The 24742-nt window shown below is 42.3% G+C and overlaps 1 protein-coding gene across 1 annotated transcript in view; it reads right to left on the bottom strand.

The window, feature by feature from the left end:
• Positions 1-24742, bottom strand: part of prrc2b (proline-rich coiled-coil 2B) — a 50517-nt gene that overhangs the window by 7628 nt on the left and 18147 nt on the right. Inside the window, 19 exon segments of the mRNA XM_082169305.1 lie at positions 2131-2368; positions 3198-3322; positions 6355-6449; positions 6898-7081; positions 7166-7267; positions 7743-8024; positions 8522-8598; positions 8684-8825; positions 14139-14257; positions 14552-14730; positions 15398-16911; positions 17171-17775; positions 19347-19536; positions 20793-20950; positions 21454-21787; positions 22836-22989; positions 23275-23362; positions 24174-24337; positions 24445-24563. Coding sequence (XP_082025431.1) covers positions 2131-2368; positions 3198-3322; positions 6355-6449; positions 6898-7081; positions 7166-7267; positions 7743-8024; positions 8522-8598; positions 8684-8825; positions 14139-14257; positions 14552-14730; positions 15398-16911; positions 17171-17775; positions 19347-19536; positions 20793-20950; positions 21454-21787; positions 22836-22989; positions 23275-23362; positions 24174-24337; positions 24445-24563 — 4869 coding nt within the window.

Raw genomic sequence — 24742 nt, 5'->3', positions numbered from 1 at the left:
AAATATAACAAGTCTAGAACATGACAATGAGGGATATTTTACATGAACAAAAATGTCCTGAAATAGTGCACTGGTTCAAAAGCATTAATGCTGGTTAATACATTAACGTTATTTGATGAACAGATTTAAACACAAACGTGTGTGCATTATACGCGGAAACAATACTATTAGTGCTTTTAACAATACAGATTGTGTCAAAGCACTTAACAGTATCAAATTGGAGGATAGAGTGTCAGTAATGTATAATAATAAGATAAAACATTACATTTTCAGTTAAAGGCATTTCATTATTGAATTCAAAGATGTCATTCAATAGCTCAGTTTAGTTTAATTAGTATCTGTGTAATCAAATTGATGATAAGATATGAAGGCAAATTGCAGAATTAAATACTAATTTTTGAATAAAGTTAAATAAGCACAAGTTAATTTACATTTGACCACAGTTAAAATATTTAACGTTAGCCTACTTGTCTAAGATTTCTCAGTCCGATTATATTAACTTTAAGAATTACGGTGTAAAAACGAGACAACACACACTCATATCAACAACAATACTAGGCCATCTTGGTTAATGTTTCAGAAATGTTCAAATGAGAAGAGTTACCAACCTCTCGAAATTATTTATATAGATCCCGGTGTCGGTCTTTCAGGTGCTTTGCTATATTAGGCCCCGATCACACTAACGCGTTTTTCAGGTTCGAACACGCGAGGCACACAGCACTCATCACACAGAACGAGCAGTGCGCTGCATTTATGTTGCTAGGCAACCACTGAAACAGCTGTCCTGTCAGTCAAGTAAACGTCAAATCACCCTTTTATTAACTTTATTTACTTTCTGTTAACATTGTGGTAGTTACGGTTCGTGAAGTCGTTAAGCTCCTGGTAACCCGCGAGAGCACCACAAGTTTATCCTCCATCATCGCACTCTCCAGGCGTTCAAGCAACTAGCTTTCATAATTAAAACGGAAAGCCCGCGAGGCGCAGCAGCGCATAACCAGCACGCAGAACGCTCACTGGAAACCAGTTTAAAATAGGCGCCTCTCACTTCAAAAAACGCGCCAAGTGTGATCGGCCCCATTCACTTCACTTTTGCTATTTAATCAGAGCGAATGAGACGAGTGCGTGTGTGGTGTTTGTCAACGCGCCTTTGGAGAGAAGTGAAAGTGACAGCTCGGCTAGTATCGATACTTCAGGAAATGAGTATTGGTACCGTTCAGATATTTCAGTATCGATATTTATCGAATTATCGATATTTTTGACAACACTACTGTGTGTTTTAATAAACTATTATTATTATTAGGCCTGAAGTATACTCTGTGCAATAGTAATATATTTCTGTTATAATTTCTTCAAGTTATACAGAACTTTTATTTTGACAGGTTGTCGTAAAGACATAACAGTTTCTGTGTATATGAAACGAATGAATGACGATAGTTTTATCAAATGAAATGGTGAAATTCTCATCAAGTAACTCTCATAGCAGCTCTGCGATGAAATACACATGTGTAGCCTACATCATGTCTCAATACAGTGAAACGCTGAAAACACCACGAGCGTGAGTCACGCGTGCTTCTGTGTGTGTGTGTGTGTGTGTGTGTGTAGTGGAGCATACACTGAGCGCTTATTCCCAGAGACGCGTAGAACAATTGCAGTCTCTTTTAGCTTTAATATTCATAGACACTAGTCCATATCGAGATTTGATTCATTGTACAGCAGCTACTTTTGATTTATTCATTCAAAAATAGCCTAATTCCGTGACGTTCTGCTTTATATAGCAAGTTCCATTTGTGACTGGATTCCGCGATTCGATCCGTCGCTTCGCAAACACAGACGGGGTGAATTTATGAATGAAAGTGTGAAAGTTCTGACACAAAACGAAGTTGATACGTATCCTCACGCTTTTTTTAAGTGGGTATACGCAAATCCTTGGCCTTTTCTAGTGGGTATACGGCGTATACCTGCGTATCACGTAGACTACACCACTGCTCTTGCCTGTATGAGCTGTGAGTCCATGAGCTGAGAGGTGCTCATGCCCGGCTGGTTCATGAGTGTGTGTGAGTGTGTATGAGTGTGTGTGTGTGTGTGTGTGTGTGTGTGTGTGTGTGTGTGTGTGTGCTGCAGGGTTCTTGCCTGTATGAGCTGAGAGTCCATGAGCTGAGAGGTGCTCATGCCCGGCTGGTTCATGTTGCCGTCGTACACGAGCTGCTGGCTCCCGCTCATGGGCTGGTAATGGGATCCTGACGGCTGCTTCACCATCTCTGACGGCTGCATGCCGGGGAAGGCGGAGTACGGGCCTTTGAGGGGCGCTCCGCCAGAGAGCACCATGGGACTGGGCTGAGACAGGTTCGGGTGCATGTACACCTGAGACCTGGAACAGATTCAACAGAACAGGATTGGAACCAATGAACACGACGGCCAATCAGAGGCGTTTGAGTTCAGAATCTATTCAAGCAGCGCCATCTTTGATTTTTTATGTGAACTGAAGCAAGGCTGTGAGGGATAGACACATCTCTTCAGTGAGCATGATGTTATTTTAATGTGTTTTTGGATTGTTCTGTTGACGAAAAAGCAAAAATATCTTTCCAAGGAATTTCAGCAGATGAAAAACTGCCATGATTGACAGTTGTAAATCGAAATCAAATCGTGAAATTTGTCAACGCCCAGTACTAAAAAAAGTTGTGCTTATCTTTTATTTTGTCTAGACTGGATGTCAGTGTTAGTGCATGTTATATTCAGCAGTTATTGATGCAAGCAGTCAAATTTATCAGTTGTTTTCACCAAGTCTTTATGATGACGACTGCGTCCACAAAGTGGGAAAGTGGGTTTGGGTATCGTTTGAATTTTAAAGACTCCGATTTCGATTCTGCTTATCGATTCTTACTGATCCCTAATTTCTTTCCCTATTATTATAGAGATGGCAGCAGGAATATTAGTGTTATTATAGAGATGGCAGCAGGAATATTAGGCTGCTGTCACTTTAAGAGTTGCCCAATATACTGACACACATGAAGACTTGAATGGTTTATAGGAAAGTCATATTGAAATGCTCACAAAGGAACCGATAAGAGGAACCGAAATTTTATTACAAGTATCTGATTCCTGACCCTTAACTATTCGATTCCAGAATTGTAATTGATTTTCGATTCCCAACTCTAAAGTGAAGAAGAGTAGCAGTAGTTCCTGTGGCGAGTGATTACCTGAAGGGAGGCATGGAGCTGAACATCTCCTGGGACTGAGAGACGGGCAGAGCTCCTCGTAGACCCAGTTGAGCCTGAGCCTGCAGAGACGTGTGCAGAGAGATGGGGATCTGCTGAGCGGTGGCCTGAACACACACACACACACAATGAATCAACCCTATAAAGACTACTGAATCATATTTGATGCATATCTAAGGCCTCTAAATGATCAACATAAGCAAAATCATTGCTGTGTAACAATCTACTACAGTCCTTCTGTCATCTGATTGATAGTTTAGACTTTTTTATGTAACAAGTAACGTTGCAAGTAACATGAATTACATAAGATTACTTTATGTAACAAGTAACATTACAAGTAACATGACTAACGTTACAAGTAACATGAATTACATAATAAGATTACTTTATGTAACAAGTAACATGACTAACGTTACAAGTAAAATGAATTACGTAATCAGATTACTTTATGTAACAAGTAATGTTACAAGTAACATGAATTACGTAATCAGATTACTTTATGTAACAAGTAATGTTACAAGTAACATGAATTACATAATAAGATTACTTTATGTAACAAGTAACATGAATTACATAAGATTACTTTATGTAACAAGTAACATTACAAGTAACATGACTAACGTTACAAGTAAAATGAATTACGTAATCAGATTACATTTTATGTAACAAGTAATGTTACAAGTAACATGAATTACGTAATCAGATTACTTTATGTAACAAGTAATGTTACAAGTAACATGAATTACATAATAAGATTACTTTATGTAACAAGTAACATGAATTACGTAATCAGATTACTTTATGTAACAAGTAATGTTACACGTAGTGTTGTCAAAAATATCGATATTTCGATAAATATCGATACTGAAATATCTGAACGGTACCAATACTAATTTCCTGAAGTATCGATACTAGCCGAGCTGTCACTTTCACTTCTCTCCAAAGGCGCGTTGACAAACACCACACGCGCACTCGTATCATTCGCTCTGGTTAAATAGCAAAAGTGAAGTGAATGGGGCCGATCACACTTGGCGCGTTTTTTGCAGTGAGAGGCGCCTATTTTCAATTGGTTTCCAGTGAGCGTTCTGCGCGCTGTTTATGTGCCTGCTGCGCCTCGCGGGCTTTCCGTTTTAATGATGAAAGCTAGTTGCTTGAACGCCCGGAGAGTGCGATGATGGAGGATAAACTTGTGGTGCTCTCGCGGTTTACCAGGAGCTTAACGACTTCACGAACCGTAACTACCACAATGTTAACAGAAAGTAAATAAAGTTAATAAAAGGCTGATTTGACGTTTACTTGACTGACAGGACAGCTGTTTCAGTGGTTGCCGAGCAACATAACAAACGCCGCGCACTGCTCGTTCTGTGTGATGAGTGCTGTGTGCCTCGCGTTTTCGAACCTGAAAAACGCGTTAGTGTGATCGGGGCCTAATATAGCTAAGCACCTGAAAGAACGACACCGGGATCTATATAAATAATTTCGAGAAGTTGGTAACTCTTCTCATTTTAACATTTCTGAAACATTAACCAAGATGGCCTTGTTGTTGATATGAGTGTGTGTTGTCTCGTTTTTTCACCGTAATTCTTAAAGTTAATATAATCTGACTGAGAAATCTTAGACAAGTAACGTTAAATATTTTAACTGTGGTCAAATGTAAATTAACTTGTGCTTATTTAACTTTATTCAAAAATTAGTATTTAATTCTGCAATTTGCCTTCATATCTTATCATCAATTTGATTACACAGATACTAATTAAACTAAACTGAGCTATTGAATGACATCTTTGAATTCAATAATGAAATGCCTTTAACTGAAAATGTAATGTTTTATCTTATTATTATACATTACTGACACTATATCCTCCAATTTTATACTGTTAAGTGCTTTGACACAATCTGTATTGTTAAAAGCACTAATAGTATTGTTTCCGCGTATAATGCACACACGTTTGTGTTTAAATCTGTTCATCAAATAACGTTAATGTATTAACCAGCATTTACGCTTTTGAACAAGTGCACTACTTCAGGACATTTTTGTTCATGTAAAATATCCCTCATTGTCATGTTCTAGACTTGTTATATTTAGCTTTAAATAATAAAAAAAAACGTAATATTGTGGCAGTTTTTTTCTCCGTGGTATCGAAAATGGTATCGAATATCGATATTTTTCAAGGTATCGTATCGAAGTTAGAAATTCTAGTATCGTGACAACACTAGTTACACGTAACATGAATTACATAATAAGATTACTTTATGTAACAAGTAACATTACAAGTAACATGACTAACGTTACAAGTAACATGAATTACGTAATCAGATTACTTTATGTAACAAGTAATGTTACAAGTAACATGAATTACATAATAAGATTACTTTATGTAACAAGTAACATTACAAGTAACATGACTAACGTTACAAGTAACATGAATTACGTAATCAGATTACTTTATGTAACAAGTAATGTTACAAGTAACATGAATTACATAATAAGATTACTTTATGTAACAAGTAACATTACAAGTAACATGACTAACGTTACAAGTAACATGAATTACGTAATCAGATTACTTTATGTAACAAGTAATGTTACAAGTAACATGAATTACATAATAAGATTACTTTATGTAACAAGTAACATTACAAGTAACATGACTAACGTTACAAGTAACATGAATTACATAATAAGATTACTTTATGTAACAAGTAACATTACAAGTAACATGACTAACGTTACAAGTAACATGAATTACGTAATCAGATTACTTTACGTAACAAGTAATGTTACAAGTAACATGAATTACGTAATCAGATTACATTTTATGTAACAAGTAATGTTACAAGTAACGAATTACGTAATCAGATTACTTTATGTAACAAGTAATGTTACAAGTAACATGAATTACGAAATAAGATTACTTTATGCAACAAGTAACATTACAAATAACATGACTAACGTTACAAGTAGCATGAATTACGTAATCAGATTACTTTATGTAACAAGTAACATTACAAGTAACATGAATTGCGTAATCATTACTTTATGTAACAAGTAACATGAATTGCGTAATCAGATTACTTTTAGTGAGTAAAAGGCTTTGTGTAATTGTAGACGCCTGATATCTGAGGTGCCAACACGTACCTGCTGGTAGCTCGGCTGCTGAGTCAAGGGCGGCACAAGCCGCGGCTGACTGGAAAACACATGACCATCCAGATACAGAGGAGGGATGTGACTACCTGTAACACACCCACACACACAACAACAGCACAGTATTTAGAGCCGTACTCAATCACTGCACGCGACAGAGTCTGAGAGACGAACGAGAAAGGCAGAACTTGCATCAGTGTTTTGTCAGCTATTTTTACATTTAGTCTTAGTCCCGTGTCAAATGTACTTTTTAGTTTATATCATATTTAGTCAACCTTGCCCTGTTTACATTCAGTCAAGTTTTCTTTTGTTTTTTCAAAGTTGATTTTGATTGTTTGATTCTCGATTTTGAATCAAATTTCAATTCGATATATGCATAGATTTGATTTTAGATTTGATCAGATTTGTTCACAGCAACCCGTTTCAGTGCATGCCTCTTTAAGTGATAATGAGCAACGTCTCATTATCGTCTCGTCTTATTCATGGAATAAAAGGTCATCAACCGATATTTTTCACCACTAACACTTTTAACACTACCTTGCATGGAGACAGACGGAGCCACAGACGCCACGGGCATGGGTGGCATCGACACGCCACCGAAGGAGCTGTAGCTGACGGAGGAGCCCACGCTGCAGGCTGGCTGAGCTCCCGATCCCGATCCCGGGGAGCCTTGCTCCGGGAGAGCCTGGGAGTTTTCCCACGCCTTACGAGCCGACTCCATCTGAGGGCCACAGAGAGACACTGATGAGGAACATGTTAGGGATGGGCACGAGCAATCGTGAGGACGGTATTCGGTCAGCGTTACCTTGAGCGTGAGGTCTGCGCTCGGGAAGCTGATGGGATTGAGGTTTATTCCCTGCTGAAGATGGTCTCTCCGGAGCATCGGAATGGCTTGAGTCAGGCCCGCCTGTGAACACAACAATAACAGTATAAACGCTCAACGCTTCTTTACACAAGGCCAACAAGGGAGACACTGCTTTAGGAGCTAGGGGTGTCCATCCTTCTGTTGTCTCACAAATGAATTGTGTTGAATATCTGTCAGCTGTTAAATTTAACTACACAATTAGATAATACCAATTACCAAGCAATGCTTCATTTTGTTCAGTCTGTGGTGTAAAAAGGTCGCATTAGCAATTAAAGAAAAAACACTTTAGCAAAACATGGTCAGGTCAAAGTGTCGGATTCATTTTTGGTCCCAAATTTTCACTGTATGAAGAATTTTTGGGTATAAATGTCACAGTTTACTTTATTTAGCTCTCCTCACTTACATATATGAAATATAGCATCCTGCACACACTAGTGAAAAAATTATATCCGGTGTCTGAAAAATGTTTGCTTTGACTGTATATCGCACACCCCCTACTAGGAGCTCATGTACGCACATTCCCAGCGAGCGCGTCCTGGAGCTTGGTGACGGGGTTGGACACGGGAACCGGTGTGGATCCGGGAGGGAGGCTGAAGTCCGAATCCTTGGCGCTGACGCCGAACTCGATGGGCGGCACTGGAAGAACACCGTCCACGTGAAGGTCCACTCCGTTGACGGGGGTTATGGGTCCCTCGAGGCGCTCCAGGCCCTCGGAGCCCTTGCGGTTCTTCAGCGAGCGCTCGTTGCCGATGGGCCCGGGCTTGTGTTCTTTGCTCTGCTCGGGCCCGGCGTCTGAGTCCTGCAGGACAGGAGATCGGCTCAGCGAATGAGGGATGCTGTATGCTAATCCTTAAGTTTGGCTGCATTAACAGTTTAGCTTTCTTGTTTTGTTCCCCTCTTCAAATTAATGTTACAGACTCTGCTATAACCTTATCCGTTCATAAAATTGGTCTAGAAAAAAAGTATATCGAAAAGGAACCGATATCGAAAGTCATGGTATCAGGATCAAACATTTTATATTCGATTCCCAGCCCAGATTTGATTAAACTGAGGCACTTCAGCGATCGGTCACCACACATTAAAGACCCACAAAACCACACATTTATTGCTTGAATTCTAAAGCTGAGATATTTTTTTAAATTTCAAAAGCAAAGAACAAAGTTTATTGCAATTATTGGATGGCAGGAGCTACAAATTATGTTTAGTGAAAACTGAAAACGATTCTTGGGATTCGATATCAACAACCCAGCCCTACAAAACTACCCAGAGATTTTCATCAAGTAGAAAGACCTGCACCTCTGAATTGGGTTCGCTTCCCGTGTAGGAAACCTGCTTCGTCCACGAGTCTCCACCCGACGACTGGACAGTCAGAGCTTCAGGAGGAAAAACAAAGCCATTAAGAATCATATGAGCTAGTCATCAACTTTATTAGTATCACACTATTTTCAGCTGTTTCACCTGTGCTGTTCGTCTCCCAGATCTCAGTTCCCAAGTTGTTGGCGGAGAGTGTATCTTCGGGTTGCTCAATGGACATGCTGCCCTGCTTCTTAGCAAAACGGGGAGGCATTTTCGAAGCAATTGTTCTGTTCTTCACCGAACCCTTTAGGGGCACAAACAAATTACCTTCAATATCCAGTCAAGTGGTAATTCATGCAGTTTTAAAGGTGCAGTCTGTAAGAATGACAGGTAGTGGTTGAAAATAGGTACTGCAGCCCAAATTCAAAATATCAGAGATCGTTTTTTAGATGGATCGAGGCTTTTTAGGTTGTGTGGAATCTGCAATCTCTGACCCAGTGTGTTCGCTCGTTTCCAAAGCTACAATACGCTGTGTTTCCCGCCAACTGGCATCCCGGGGTGTCGAAACACTATTGGCTGAACAGTGGGCGGAGTCACACAGACCAAAACAAAAACCGACTGACAACACGGAACGTGTAAAATAATAAGTAAAATAACTGGCTGTAGAAGTGTTTATCAGAGAAACGAGCATGTGAACTTAGCATGTTTCCTAAATACAGGGTTCGTACAGATACGGTAAAAAGAAATTCCAGGACTTAAGGACTTATAAAGCACTCGTTTATGGGTTTTCAAGGTCTACAACCACAGATCGCACTTAAACAATATCTTACGTTTTTTAAAAGTTTTTAAAAAAACTCAAATTACAGATATAAGTAGGGTTGGGTATTGGTTGGGTTTTATCCGATACCAGTACCCACTCGGTATTTTTCAAACGGTTCCGGTGCTTAAACGGTTCTTAAACCGGTACTTAAGAAAACCAAACCGCACACACTTTATAAAAAAAAAAAAAAAATACCTGTGTGTGTTTTCTGAAAAAGATTTTCTGATAAAATTTAAAATTGTGCTGATGTAGCCGAAAACACTTAAGTTAAGATCAAAATTTTGTCTTCTCATATATATATATATATATATATATATATATATATAATCTTATATTACATATATATTATAGACTTTTACAAAACAGAGAAATATCTGACACTGAGCAGAAATATTTAACACACATCGTATAGCCTCATATAAATATACTTGATATACTTCATACTTGATATGCAAGATTTGCAGTTGGCATTAAAACTTGAACTTTAGTCAAGAGTGTCAGAGGTTTTGGGTTCTTCTAATCCGCATTCGTAGTTTTTTGTTTGTTTGTTTTTGTTTTTTTTAAACCGATAATGCTCATCAGTGGTTGTATATCAAGCAGGGACACTTTGTGTGCATTATATGTTGTGATTTCACCAGAACGAATAGATATGAGGCGCCGTCTAGGGCCTAAATCGAACTTCATTCACGCACACATAAAACGCTTGCACACACATATACTAAGTAGTCACACATACATGTATACTGCGGAATGCTCCAACTATATGAAATGCACAACGTCTACACACACGAGATGCGCGGAACTCTCCGCACACATACTCATCTGAGACACGAGCACACACACACACTCATCTGAGACACGAGCACACACACACACACAAACTCTCCGCACACATACTCATCTGAGACGCGAGCACACACAAACTCTCCGCACACATACTCATCTGAGACACGAGCACACACACAAACTCTCCGCACACATACTCATCTGAGACACGAGCACACACACAAACTCTCCGCACACAAACTCATCTGAGACGCGAGCACACACACAAACTCTCCGCACACATACTCATCTGAGACGCGAGCACACACACAAACTCTCCGCACACATACTCATCTGAGACGCGAGCACACACACAAACTCTCCGCACACATACTCATCTGAGACGCGAGCACACACAAACTCTCCGCACACATACTCATCTGAGACACGAGCACACACACACAAACTCTCCGCGCACATACTCATCTGAGACACGAGCACACACACAAACTCTCCGCACACATACTCATCTGAGACGCGAGCACACACACACAAACTCTCCGCACACATACTCATCTGAGACACGAGCACACACACTCATCTGAGACACGAGCACACACACACAAACTCTCCGCACACATACTCATCTGAGACGCGAGCACACACACAAACTCTCCGCACACATACTCATCTGAGACGCGAGCACACACACACAAACTCTCCGCACACATACTCATCTGAGACACGAGCACACACACACAAACTCTCCGCACACATACTCATCTGAGACGCGAGCACACACACAAACTCTCCGCGCACATACTCATCTGAGACACGAGCACACACACAAACTCTCCGCACACATACTCATCTGAGACGCGAGCACACACACACAAACTCTCCGCACACATACTCATCTGAGACACGAGCACACACACTCATCTGAGACACGAGCACACACACACAAACTCTCCGCACACATACTCATCTGAGACGCGAGCACACACACAAACTCTCCGCACACATACTCATCTGAGACACGAGCACACACACACAAACTCTCCGCACACATACTCATCTGAGACACGAGCACACACACTCATCTGAGACACGAGCACACACACACAAACTCTCCGCACACATACTCATCTGAGACGCGAGCACACACACAAACTCTCCGCACACATACTCATCTGAGACACGAGCACACACACACAAACTCTCCGCACACATACTCATCTGAGACGCGAGCACACACACAAACTCTCCGCACACATACTCATCTGAGACACGAGCACACACAAACTCTCCGCACACATACTCATCTGAGACACGAGCACACACACACTCTCCGCACACATACTCATCTGAGACGCGAGCACACACACAAACTCTCCGCACACATACTCATCTGAGACACGAGCACACACACTCTCCGCACACATACTCATCTGAGACGCGAGCACACACACAAACTCTCCGCACACATACTCATCTGAGACACGAGCACACACAAACTCTCCGCGCACATACTCATCTGAGACACGAGCACACACACAAACTCTCCGCACACATACTCATCTGAGACACGAGCACACACACACAAACTCTCCGCACACATACTCATCTGAGACACGAGCACACACACAAACTCTCCGCACACATACTCATCTGAGACGCGAGCACACACACACACAAACTCTCCGCACACATACTCATCTGAGACACGAGCACACACACAAACTCTCCGCACACATACTCATCTGAGACGCGAGCACACACACACACAAACTCTCCGCACACATACTCATCTGAGACACGAGCACACACACAAACTCTCCGCACACATACTCATCTGAGACGCGAGCACACACACACACAAACTCTCCGCACACATACTCATCTGAGACACGAGCACACACACAAACTCTCCGCACACATACTCATCTGAGACACGAGCACACACACACAAACTCTCCGCACACATACTCATCTGAGACGCGAGCACACACACAAACTCTCCGCACACATACTCATCTGAGACGCGAGCACACACACAAACTCTCCGCACACATACTCATCTGAGACACGAGCACACACACTCTCCGCACACATACTCATCTGAGACGCGAGCACACACACAAACTCTCCGCACACAAACTCATCTGAGACACGAGCACACACAAACTCTCCGCACACATACTCATCTGAGACGCGAGCACACACACACAAACTCTCCGCACACATACTCATCTGAGACGCGAGCACACACACAAACTCTCCGCACACATACTCATCTGAGACACGAGCACACACACTCTCCGCACACATACTCATCTGAGACGCGAGCACACACACACAAACTCTCCGCACACATACTCATCTGAGACGCGAGCACACACACAAACTCTCCGCACACATACTCATCTGAGACGCGAGCACACACACAAACTCTCCGCACACATACTCATCTGAGACGCGAGCACACACACTCTCCGCACACATACTCATCTGAGACGCGAGCACACACACTCTCCGCACACATACTCATCTGAGACGCGAGCACACACACAAACTCTCCGCACACATACTCATCTGAGACACGAGCACACACACAAACTCTCCGCACACATACTCATCTGAGACGCGAGCACACACACAAACTCTCCGCACACATACTCATCTGAGACACGAGCACACACACTCTCCGCACACATACTCATCTGAGACGCGAGCACACACACAAACTCTCCGCACACATACTCATCTGAGACGCGAGCACACACACACAAACTCTCCGCACACATACTCATCTGAGACGCGAGCACACACACACAAACTCTCCGCACACATACTCATCTGAGACGCGAGCACACACACAAACTCTCCGCACACATACTCATCTGAGACACGAGCACACACACAAACTCTCCGCACACATACTCATCTGAGACACGAGCACACACACACAAACTCTCCGCACACATACTCATCTGAGACGCGAGCACACACACACAAACTCTCCGCACACATACTCATCTGAGACGCGAGCACACACACAAACTCTCCGCACACATACTCATCTGAGACACGAGCACACACACACAAACTCTCCGCACACATACTCATCTGAGACGCGAGCACACACACACACAAACTCGCGCACATACTCATCTGAGACGCGAGCACACACACACACACACACAAACTCTCCGCACACATACTCATCTGAGACGCGAGCACACACACAAACTCTCCGCACACATACTCATCTGAGACACGAGCACACACACACACACACACACACAAACTCTCCGCACACATACTCATATAGACGGCGCCTCATGAATAGATCGATCTCTGCAACGTATTGAAGCGCGCGTCCGAGTGAAGAAAGTGCGGTGTGCGCGAGCCACAAGAGAAAACACTGTATCCGCGCCACTGATCGCAGTGCAACGAGCACTTTGATCACTTGATTTAAAAAACACAGTTCAGCGTTAGATCGTCTCTTATTTAACAAACGAACTAAATGAATGCTCTGCTGGTTAACTGGATATGTTTTGTTATTGGATCATTCGTGCCACGAGATGTTTTATAGGGGGCGGTGAAAAAAGTCAGGCACCGAAATCAGGCACCGAAAGTTTCGTTCTTATCGGTCTCGATACTACCGTTTACGTCGGAACCGGTTCCCTATTGGAACCGTGTTTCGGTACCCAACCCTAGATATAAGGTATCCAAAATACAACTTGCAACATATTTATTAATATATACATATATCTTGTATTTAAATAAGTCAAACACTTTTCCAAGTAACTCTTCGTAAATATGGCTGTTTTCAAGGTTTTTCCAGGACTTACATTTCAAAGTCAAATTCAAGCACTTAAAGTGCTTCAGGCACCTTGTACGAACCCTGTAAACATCTGCAAACATATTATGGTATTTTTATGCTTTAGTAGAGTAAAAAAAGTAACATACAGCACCGTTAAATAACTAAGCTGCGATCATCTTTCAGATGCACTCTCGATTACTCACCGGAGGAGGACCCTGATCTTTCCTCCTGCGATCTTCATCCTGCGGGCGGCGCTGTTTTTTGGACAGAGCGTCCTGGTAAACCTCTGGACTGGGTACAGATGCTCCTGAATCACTTTCAACTGAGAAGAAACACAAATGACATCTCTATGAAGCCCCTCCTTCGGAAAAGCACACTGTGCTCTGATTGGTCGACTGGAGCAGTGTGTTGTGATTGGTCGAGCACTTCGAGTGTGCCACTTACCATAACCACCGGTTTCAACACACTACTAACTACACTGATGTTATTGAACATTACTGAACGTTTGCACTGTGGCTATATAGTCTCCAAGGTTTTATTCTGTCTCAATGGATTGTCGTCAATTCTTCTGTATTGGAAAGGCGCTTCTATCATTAAAAAATGTTTTGTGTCTTACTTGAGTAAGTGTTCAGGTCATATTGGGACAGTTGTTCTGTCATGTCCCCCTTCATGTTTCTGGGTTTCATGTCTTTCTCTATGATCTTCCCCGAGGCTTCAGCGGTGCTGGTGTCGTCGTTCTGCTCCACACCGTACACAGATGCCGAGCTCAGGCCGGGGACCGATTCTTCTGGACCTCTGAAGTGAATTAAGAGACATTAAGAGTGTGAATTTCATCATCAGTGTTGGAGCTAACGCTTTACAAGTACAGTGCGTTATGTTATCAGATTACCTTTTTTTATGTAACAAGTAACACATCACCAGTAACATTAATTACGTAAGCAGATTACTTTATGTAACTGATTAAGTCATTCACGTTACACAAAAAAAATAATCTTACATAACTCATGTTACTTGTTACATAGATTATGTAACAAGTAACAAATTACATAAACAGATTACTTTATGTAACAAGTAACACATTACAAGTAACATGAATTATGTAAGATTACTTCTCAGATTACATAACGAGTAAAATAAAGCTTTACAATTTACATGAATTACATAATTAGATTACTGCTTTGATGTAACGAATTAAGTAATGCATTACTTTAAATTTACACATTAATATTTGATTTATTTATCTGAGAATATTGGTTTTTGAATTGGTTTATTTAAAAGTACACATTTCACATTTACCCTTGCAATTTGGACAATTAAGTCTCTTCTCGTTGACTAATAAAAATTAATGTAACAGTTACCTTTTATGGAAAGTAAATAGGGAGACTTTAAAGGAAACATTCCCCAACACAGCATTAGTGGTACTGGTTATATCTCACCAAGCACATGATCTAAAGAAACGTACCGTTTGCTGTTGCAAGCAACACCGTTCTGCCAGCTCTCATTTCTCCCGGAGGATCCAGACAGTGTGTCTGTCGAGCGCGTCATCTTATTGTTTTCCATTACACACACTTCACTCTTCCGGTTCTGCCTCTCGACGACTGGTCTCTGGCTGGAAAAGCTCCGTTTGGAGAGCTCTCTCTTCTCAGAGCCGGGTTCCCCGTGACCAGCGTCAGCGAGCGAGTCGCCATGAGGCCCACGTTTCTCCCTCCAGTCGCTGAAATCACTGTTCTCAGAGCCGGTTTCCCAATCCTCGGCTTGACTCTGACCCGTGATCTCCTGCGGTCGTCCTCCAGGATAGTGATTCGGCCAGTGCTCTTCCTTGGGTCGACCCGGCCACTGATTAGCAAAGTCTCCGTTCACATATTCTTCGCCGTTCCATTGCCCGCCTCCTTCACGTTCTTGCCGTAGTCGGCGGAACCGTGGCGGTTTATCTTGACGAGGCGGACGCCGGCGTCTCATTGGCCGGTTATCAGGGTTATCGTTATCAATATAGTAGCCTCCCTCTCTATCCTCGACGCCATTTTCTACAAAAGAACTGGTGAATTTAGGCGGGTATTTAAGCGGGTCGCGTTCTGACGAGCGTTTCGAATAGGAGTCCGTGCCAAAGTTGTATCCGTTCTCCTGCACGGATCCGCTCCCAAACTGAGCTCCTCTTCCTCTCCATGTTGAAATATCCCGCGAGACGAATCCACGGTTGTATCCCGCGTTAAGTCGAGGCGGTAACGACCTTCCAAACACTCTTGTTGACTTCGCCTTGTCACCGTTCCCGCTTTGCTCGTCGGTGTACACCTTGTTGGATCTCCACGACTCGCGATCGGCTCTTTTAACCTCTCCGGATGGCGCATACGAAGCCTCTCCGTTCTCTGCGACCTTTTGCCGTGGACGTTTGGGAAGCTCTTCGTACTCCGAGGCTTCGCTGTGCGTCTCGCTAACGTTGCGTCGACGGGGTTTTCCTCGTTGAAGATCCTCACTTCTGAAATCTCGAGAGCCACGTCCACGTGCTGGTCTCTGCGCTCCTGTCGTGTTGTTATTGTTATAGCCTCCTCTGGTCGCGTCGCCTCGTCCGCCACGAGCGCCACCGCGAGAGCTAAACTCTCTAAACCCGCGGCTACGTCCACGACCAGTTCCTCTCGCCCCGGCGAACGCCTGCTCTTCGTCGATGAATATCCAGTTGTTGCGGCGTGGAGCGTCTCTGCTGTCGGAGGAGTCCACAGACTGAGGCTTGACGGTGTCCCAGCAGCTCTCCTTGTGTAACTCTTCATGCAGATTGCTAGTTTTCTCTAACTTCGGAGCATCCGCTTGTTTTTCCTCGGGAGAAGATGCGGGCGGTGGAGCCGAGTGCCTGTTAGACACAAGCGGGGCGTCTTTTTTCAGGTCGTAGACATTAGTGACCACTTCCTTCTCTAGTCTGTAGGGGACGGGCTTCTCCTCAGGCTCAGATTTGGGTTTCTCGTTCTCCTTGTCCTTGTCCTCAACCTTTATCAGTTAACAAACAAGTATTCATTACTTCAGTGAGCTCATTGTTTCTGCATTAAATTATTACATTGTTTACATTAATACATTGTTAGCTAACTGTGATTTTGTATATGTACATTTCTGAAATGCATAACCTAGTTACCTCTAATAACATATCACTCTAAACTGTAATGTGGACTCATGCACTTTCAGTAAAGCTGGTTTGAGACGATGTGTGTTGTGAAAAGCACTATACAAATAAATGTGAATTGAACCGAACCTTCAACGGCTTCAGCACTGGTTTCTTGATGGGTCCGGTCCTCCTAAGCGTTCTCCCACTGGACTCCGACGGCTGGCTAATGCTAATGCTACTGCTGCTGCTGGAACCGTGATCGGACCACTGGGCCTGACAGCCGCCGTCTTTCCTCACACTAGCGTCTTTTCTCCAGAAATCAGAGTCGTAGCTCTTCTCCTTGGTGTCGAAGGCCTCGTCACGGGATTCTGCGGGCTCCTTCTGGTGTCTAACGGAGGACACGTCTCTGTGTTCGGGATCTCCAGGATGGGTTCTACTAAGAATTAAAGGCCCTTCATGGGTTCCACCTTGATTGTTCAGTTCCTCCGCTGGACTCTCCGTGCGATCGTGACCTCGGTCTTCGTAGGAGTCGTGTCGGGAGCAGGACCGGTCGTCCCGTTCGTCGTTCTCGTGCTGTCTCTGGTAGGGTGGCGTGAAACTGCGCGCTGACGAGTAGCTGTCTTGGTTCCACACTTGGTAGGGCTCAGTGGATGGTGCCCTCCTCTCCTGATGCATGCTGGGATGGCAGCCTTCGTCAGAGGTGGAACCAGGGCTGTTCAGGTGATCCTGCTGAATGACGGGCTTCACCAGACCTTTAAAATTAAACAAGTTAAATTATTAATCGCAATATAAAGAGCATGTTCAGAAGAAAAGGCATGTTATAAAACGGATAGTTCCGGTCCTTGATTCTGACTGGTCTGATTGGCTCGAAGCCGTTGTAAATGACTCAAACACACACACCTGTGACTGCATTACATTAGTGTTACTGCGCAACTGCCGTTTGTGATGCTCTGTTGCTGCCTGTGTTGTTTGGTGGAGGAATAAATGTGTTATAACGTTATATTTTTTGTTGCTGGTGTTTATTTTATGCATAAAATAAATTAAAATGAATATTTTAATGGAGTAACCGTTTTATTAAAGCAGTAAGCCCCTTGAAGCCGTGTTTTACTCCGCGTCGTGCCTAACAACGCCTGTGTACTGTGAACTAACATGACCAGCTTTATTTTTATCATTTAACGTTAACAAAAATGAACAAATACAGTAACAAATGTATTGCTCATGGTTAGTTAATACATTAACTAATGTTAACTAATGAACCTTAATGTAAAGTGTTAACAAAATTAAATCATAAAATGGTCAAACTAAAATAAATAAAATCAAAATAAGTTTGAAATGGTGATATGGCTTTAGTAAAATGATCAATTCGCAAAAGACTGCGATTGACTTCCGAGTCGAACGCAGCGCTGTGTTCATTTACACATGAGCAGCTCATGACCAGTGTCTCGTGACGACTCGATCGGTTCCACACAATCATCATCAGGATCACACACACAGAATGTACAACATTTTTGTGGAGAAGAGCAGCTTATAAACCTGTTGTCAACTAAACCGTCTAAAAGGTCACCCTATAGTTTTCCACCAAAATAAAAGCTTGTGGGTTATTATTTGAAAGTGAGAAATACTTGTAACTTGTAGTGTAAAATTATCAACATATATTCATTTATTTAAAAGTACAAATGTATTATAATAGTATTTTTTATAATTAGAGTTAAAAGAAGGATATTCTTTTTGCCTACACATTTAAGCAGCAGCAATAAGAGACTTTATGAGACAAAATGTTTGTAATCGCAAATCAATGACATGACAAAATGATTTGTTCAAAAATTCTTATTGTGATTAGTTTGTCAAATCTTGCATCCTTACACTATAACCAAATAATTTGAAAACGATCAAAAAGACGGCATATTTGTTTACCTGTATGTCATGTGAGCATTAACTGACATCAGAGAATCACGAACATGCAAATGCATTTGTAAATTATTTAAATATCAACCCAAAATCTCAGGCAGGGTTTTTATTGTTAAACTAAAACCACACAAAAAAACTTTTCAGTAAAATAATTTATATTTTAAAAAAACTTAAACTTCCAAATATTTGTCAAGGCAACATTTCTCATTTAACTGATATACTAAAATAACTTAAACTGAAATAATTGATCAAATGTTTAAAAAAAAAAAAGACTATATTAATATCTCAAAGATGCAAAAAATAACAGCGGGTTAACTCAAATTAATATCTGATGTCAACGGGTGTGTGCGCTCGTCAAGAGTGTGAAGATTAATGCTTTTTAGGTTTGATCATATCTCTGAGTGAGTATGTTTACCAGAGGAGTGAACCCCAGGAGCGTAGAAGTCCACCGGGGAGCACCCCTGAGCCATGCGGGGGTCCATGTAAGGAGGCATCATCATCCAGCGCGGGTCAAAGCCCAGCACATGAGGCGGGTAAAAGCCTCTCTGTGTGTGTGTGTGCGCTGAGCTCGACTGCTGCCACGGGGCCATCTTATACACCGGATCCTGGAGGGATGGATTCATGTATTTAATGTCATGTCAGCATCTAAGGCCATTTTCATGGCAAAAAATCAATTACCAAAATACAAATACCATATAAATACAATAAAACCAAGCAAACAAACAAAGTCATATTATAATTTTTCTTTTTAATTAACATGATTAAAAAATTCAAAACCTTTTCAGGCATAATCTTACTAAATAAGTCCTTCAGTGAAATAACTTCATAGAAGAGCATTCTACTAGTATTAAACCCAGGACAGTCCAATAATATGCGTTTACCAGAGAGGGGACTCTTACACAACATCCAGAGTTGCTTTCGCCGGTCATGAGCCCTGAGATGCTGACAGTGGGTGTATTAATAACCATTAAAGGATCAGTTCACTTTAGAATAAAAATTCTGATAATTGACTCCTCCACGTCATCCAAGATGTTCATGTTTGTCTTCAGTGGAAAAGAAATTAAGATTTGAGGAAAACACTCCAGGATTGTTCTCCATAGTGTCCTATAGTGACTTCAATGGGGTCCAACGGGTCGAAGGTCCAGATGTGAGTTTCAGTGCAGCTTCAAAGTCTCGACACGATCCAGCCGAGGAATAAGAGTCTTATCTAGACAAACCAGCCGACATTTTAGAACAAAATAAACACTTTTAAACCATTAATGCTGGTCTTGCACTAGCTGTGATGCGACACACATTACGCAATCAGGTTGAAAGGTCAAGCGTGTTCCGGTTCAAAAAGCAAATTTTCAAATTTCCAACTTCAAAATCATCCAACATCGTTGTTTTACCTTATATTTTTTATGTAAATGGCGTTTGACTCTGTCTTTGCATGTTCGCTTTATAAAGACTGGGTCTGTTCTTGCGCCTACGTCACGCTTGACCTTTCAACCACGTAATGTGTGTCGCATCACAGCTAGAGCAAGACCAGCATTTGTGGTTAAAAGTATACAAATGTTTATTTTGTTCTAAAATGTCGGCTGGTTTGTCTAGATAAGACTCTTATTCCTCGGCTGGATCGTGTCGAGACATTGAAGCTGCACTGAAACTCACATCTGGACCGTCGACCCGTTGGACCCCATTGAAGTCACTATATGGAGAACAATCCTGGAATGTTTTCCTCAAATCTTAATTTCTTTTCGACTGAAGAAAGACATGAACATCTTGGATGACGTGGAGGAGAGTCAATTATCAGGAAATTGTAATTCTGAAGTGAACTGCTCCTTTAACTCTTACTCTACACAGGATTGTGGGTAAAGCTCACCTGGTGCTGCTTCTGGAACCGGGGCGGAACGGGTTTCTGGTGCCGGCCATAATCTGGGAGAGGAGAAGTGGACTCAGGAGCATCGTCTTCGTTGTGGTAATTACAACCTTCATCTTTGTAATCCTGACTGGAGGACTCGGCTGGAGTATCCAACACTTCTGCATTCAAGGAGATGAAGTGATTAAAGCATAACACACTCTTACAGCAAAAAATGCTTTTCTTACTTTATATTTTTGTCTTGTTTCCAGTCCAAATATCTAAAAGGTCTTAAATCAAGATGCATTTACTAAAGTAGTAAAATGTCATACGATATTATGTCTTGTTTTCTGGGGAAATAAATAAAAAGCAGTAAGAAAAGCATTTTTGCAGTGAGAATAGTTAACATGGGTTCCTGTTGCATTTTGTCATTTATGACACTTCATATTCAGTAATATTATAGATTTGACTGCAGTGATATTATTGGATGAGAACAAAACTGCCAAAAGGTAAGAATGAGTTGTCATGTTTAATGTCACCATTTGACCTTTTCCCCCTATAGACGCTGAAACGACGTTTATATAGAATGCATCGTGTTTCCGCAAGTAAAGCACGTGAATACGAAGCACGCGATTGGCTGTCGGTTTAGCACCACATCGTCTCACACAGTAATGAACTAGTGTACCTTTAGTGGCGTACTGCCAGCCCTCCTGGTGGGGTTTGGATGACCTCCGACCTGGCGACTGCGTTAGCATCTCCTTGCTGTCGGCTTCTCTCAGCGTCTCTGCAGGGCGTGAGGGTTTCTCAGGTTTGCCAAATTTCTCATCCAGTTTTTTTAGTTTCTCGGCACAGGCTGCCAGTCTCTCCTCACGTGCTCTCCTCTCCTCCTCTTCCCGGCGTCTGCGAGCTCGCTCCACGGCAGAGAGATCGGCGGAGACGAACTTCCCTCGAGGAGGAGCCAGTCTCTGCGGTTCCTCCTGCTCCTCCGCGGACTCGCTGTTCACACCGTTCTTAATGTGCTTTAAGACAAAGCATGTGTAAGTTCATAAGTCGACACCATTGCTGAGTATTTCCTCCTTAAAACTGCAGTGAACCAAAGACAGTCTCAAAAACACGCTTTGAAATCGCTGGTGTTTCTGACGTCACAAACTACCTTGTAACCAATCAGATCAACGTGTGATCGTCAACCAGTGGATCTCTGAGCTGAGTGAGTGGAGGCGGGGCTCATTTGCATATTCATAGAACCGCTATTTTAAGGCATGAAGAATTAAACGTCAAAAAGTTTAAATGTGTCATTTTGGTGATCAGAGATGAGTTTTAAGTGATAAACTTATTAACAACGGGGGGATTTAAAGGACCGGAGAACATTAACATCTGAGTGCTGAATGCATGTTTTAGAGTGAAGCTGTGAACTCTCTCTGTGTTCATTTACACGGGAGCAGATCATGATCCGCCGGGGTCTTCAACGTCTCGGCTCACAGTTGTCCAACTAAACCGTTTTTTTTAACCGGAACACGCATGACCTTTCAACCCGATTACGTAATGTGTGTCGCATCACAGCTAGTGCAAGACCAGCATTAGTGGTTAAAAGTATATAAAGGTTTATTGTTTGTTATAAAATGTCCACTGGTTTGTGTAGATAAGACTCTTATTCCTCGGCTGGATCGTGAAGAGACTTTGAAGCTGCACTGAAACTCACATCTGGACCTTCGACCCGTTGGACCCCATTGAAGTCACTATAATATATATCATTTTCATCTATTCTAACGCAAGTAATTCCAAACTTCGTGACGACATTATGTGATCAAATACAATCAACTTGTTAAACACGCTCCACAGCGCCACCCAGTGCACTTAACTATAACTGAGTTAGTGCTGGGATTTATCATGGACTCACTGCATGTACGGCCAGCAAAGCAACGGAGTAAAACTCTAATAATTACAGATCGAATATTCGTGCTCATCCCTAAAGGACAGAGAGAAAACGTTCATCATCAAAACGAAATTACAGTTGGAAGAAACCTTGGCTATCATGAGAGATCTCGGGGGGAGGAAGGCCTGTGTTACCTGTGCCTCTGCAGAGGAGAGTCTCCCGTTGGCCTTTCTGGAGGATAACGTCTCCGGCTGGCGGGAGTACGGATCCTCCTCAGTGTCGTGAGGGAACGCCACATCACCAGAGCTCTGAGAGGAGTGAGGATCATGATGGTGGTCCCAGTCATCCCTGCAACACACAAGAGCCAGAACCGGCTTCAATCACAACAACTACAGTCGCTGGTCCACTAACACTGGCTACAAGCTACCAAATAATCCGTTAGTAATGGGATTGACGGCTCAATCGGACTGAAAAGCCTTCATGTAAACGCCTTGATCAATCCGATTGAGCTCGATCCCAATGACATCTCAATCGGATAGAAAGGGGGGGTTTTATTTCCTTTTCTAATCTGCTACTTTTTTTTTGTCCAAAATATATTTGGTGCATCACTAATTAAAACAAATGAGAACTCACCAGATCTTGTTCTTCACACACGGGGAGCGATCTTCCTCATCATCACTGAACTTGAGCTTCTCGCTATAATCCACTTCTTCATGGAGGCCTGAAGGACAAACACCAGTCACAGTGAGTAGGGCTGCGAATCCGACAAAAGTGCTCGATATACCGATACAGTGACTTCCATACCGGTTCCTAAACGATACTTTATTCGATACCAATTTTATGAACATATAATGTTATAGCAGAGGCTGATAAGAAAAGAAACAAAACAAGAAAGCTAAACGGTTATTGCAGACACATTTAAGGATTAGCACACAAGATGCCTTTTCTTACAAGATTTCCTTTTCTGGATGGTTAAATCAAATATTATTAAATCAAACCGCATGTGTAATTAATTGAAATCATGAAACATTCAATTTAACAACAATTTAAAATTAAATTAAAATAAAAAAACACCCTTTAATTTTTTGGCCAACAAGTGCTACACCGAGGTTTACTGTTAAAGTTATAACATGGAAGAAAATAAGTATTAGATATAATTGTATTATTATTAGTATTGGTCGTAGCATTAACATTATGTACAGTATACTGTGCAAGAGTAATACATCTCTATCACAGTTTCTTTAGTTAAACCAAACGTTTATTTTGATGGGTTGTAGTTTCTTCTGTGATGTGATGATAGTTTCTCAAATGAAATGTCAAAGTGAGAATATTAAACGGCAAAAGGACTATTTAAATATGAATCCTGCATGTTCTGCGTGTCTCTGTGTCTCTGAATGGCGCAGACACATGATTTGGGGACATCATACATGCAGCACTCTTAATCAAATCACCACCGGACTCGATACCCAGCTCTAACCATGAGCTGGAAACACATCTTCTGCTTCAGCTAAAGAGAGCTAGCGGTCGCTCACCCGCCCAGCCGTCTTCACAGTCGTTGTCCAGTTCATCGAGGTCCTTCAGGTCATCAGGGTTGATGATGGCAGGACGGGGCGCTCGGTCTCCCGGGCGTCGGATGGGGCGAGTCGAAGGGCGCGGGGGGTTTCGTGGGAATCGGGTTTCTCTCCTTAAATCACCACTGCGGGAACAAAAAAAGCAGGAATTTATACAGTAGGGATGTGACTATGAGGATATACAGCCAGCTTTCCTCAACTGTACAGGATTATTGATTAGCGCAAGGCTTACTTGACAGGTTCTGGCGCTGGTCTGAAGATCAACCGGGAATCAAAGCGCACGGGAGCCACCACTGCGGTCGGGCCGTGATCCGAGGAGCCCGGGGCATCACGGGTCTCTTTAGGGCACATCTGATGAACAAACAGCAAACATGACACAAAGAAAACAAAACACACACATCCAGAATATAGTCGGAAATTATTTTTGCACTACGGTCGATAACGGATACGCTGGCCAAATACCTTACTTCATGAACCGTTATGTTTTTATTACTTTAGAATGAGGCGTTTCTCTCTACACACACCGCGGG

This window comes from Leuciscus leuciscus (genome assembly GCF_965113295.1).
Source record: "Leuciscus leuciscus genome assembly, chromosome: 5".
NCBI classification, from domain to species: domain Eukaryota; kingdom Metazoa; phylum Chordata; class Actinopteri; order Cypriniformes; family Leuciscidae; genus Leuciscus; species Leuciscus leuciscus.
This window is presented reverse-complemented; position numbering and strand designations above follow the sequence as displayed.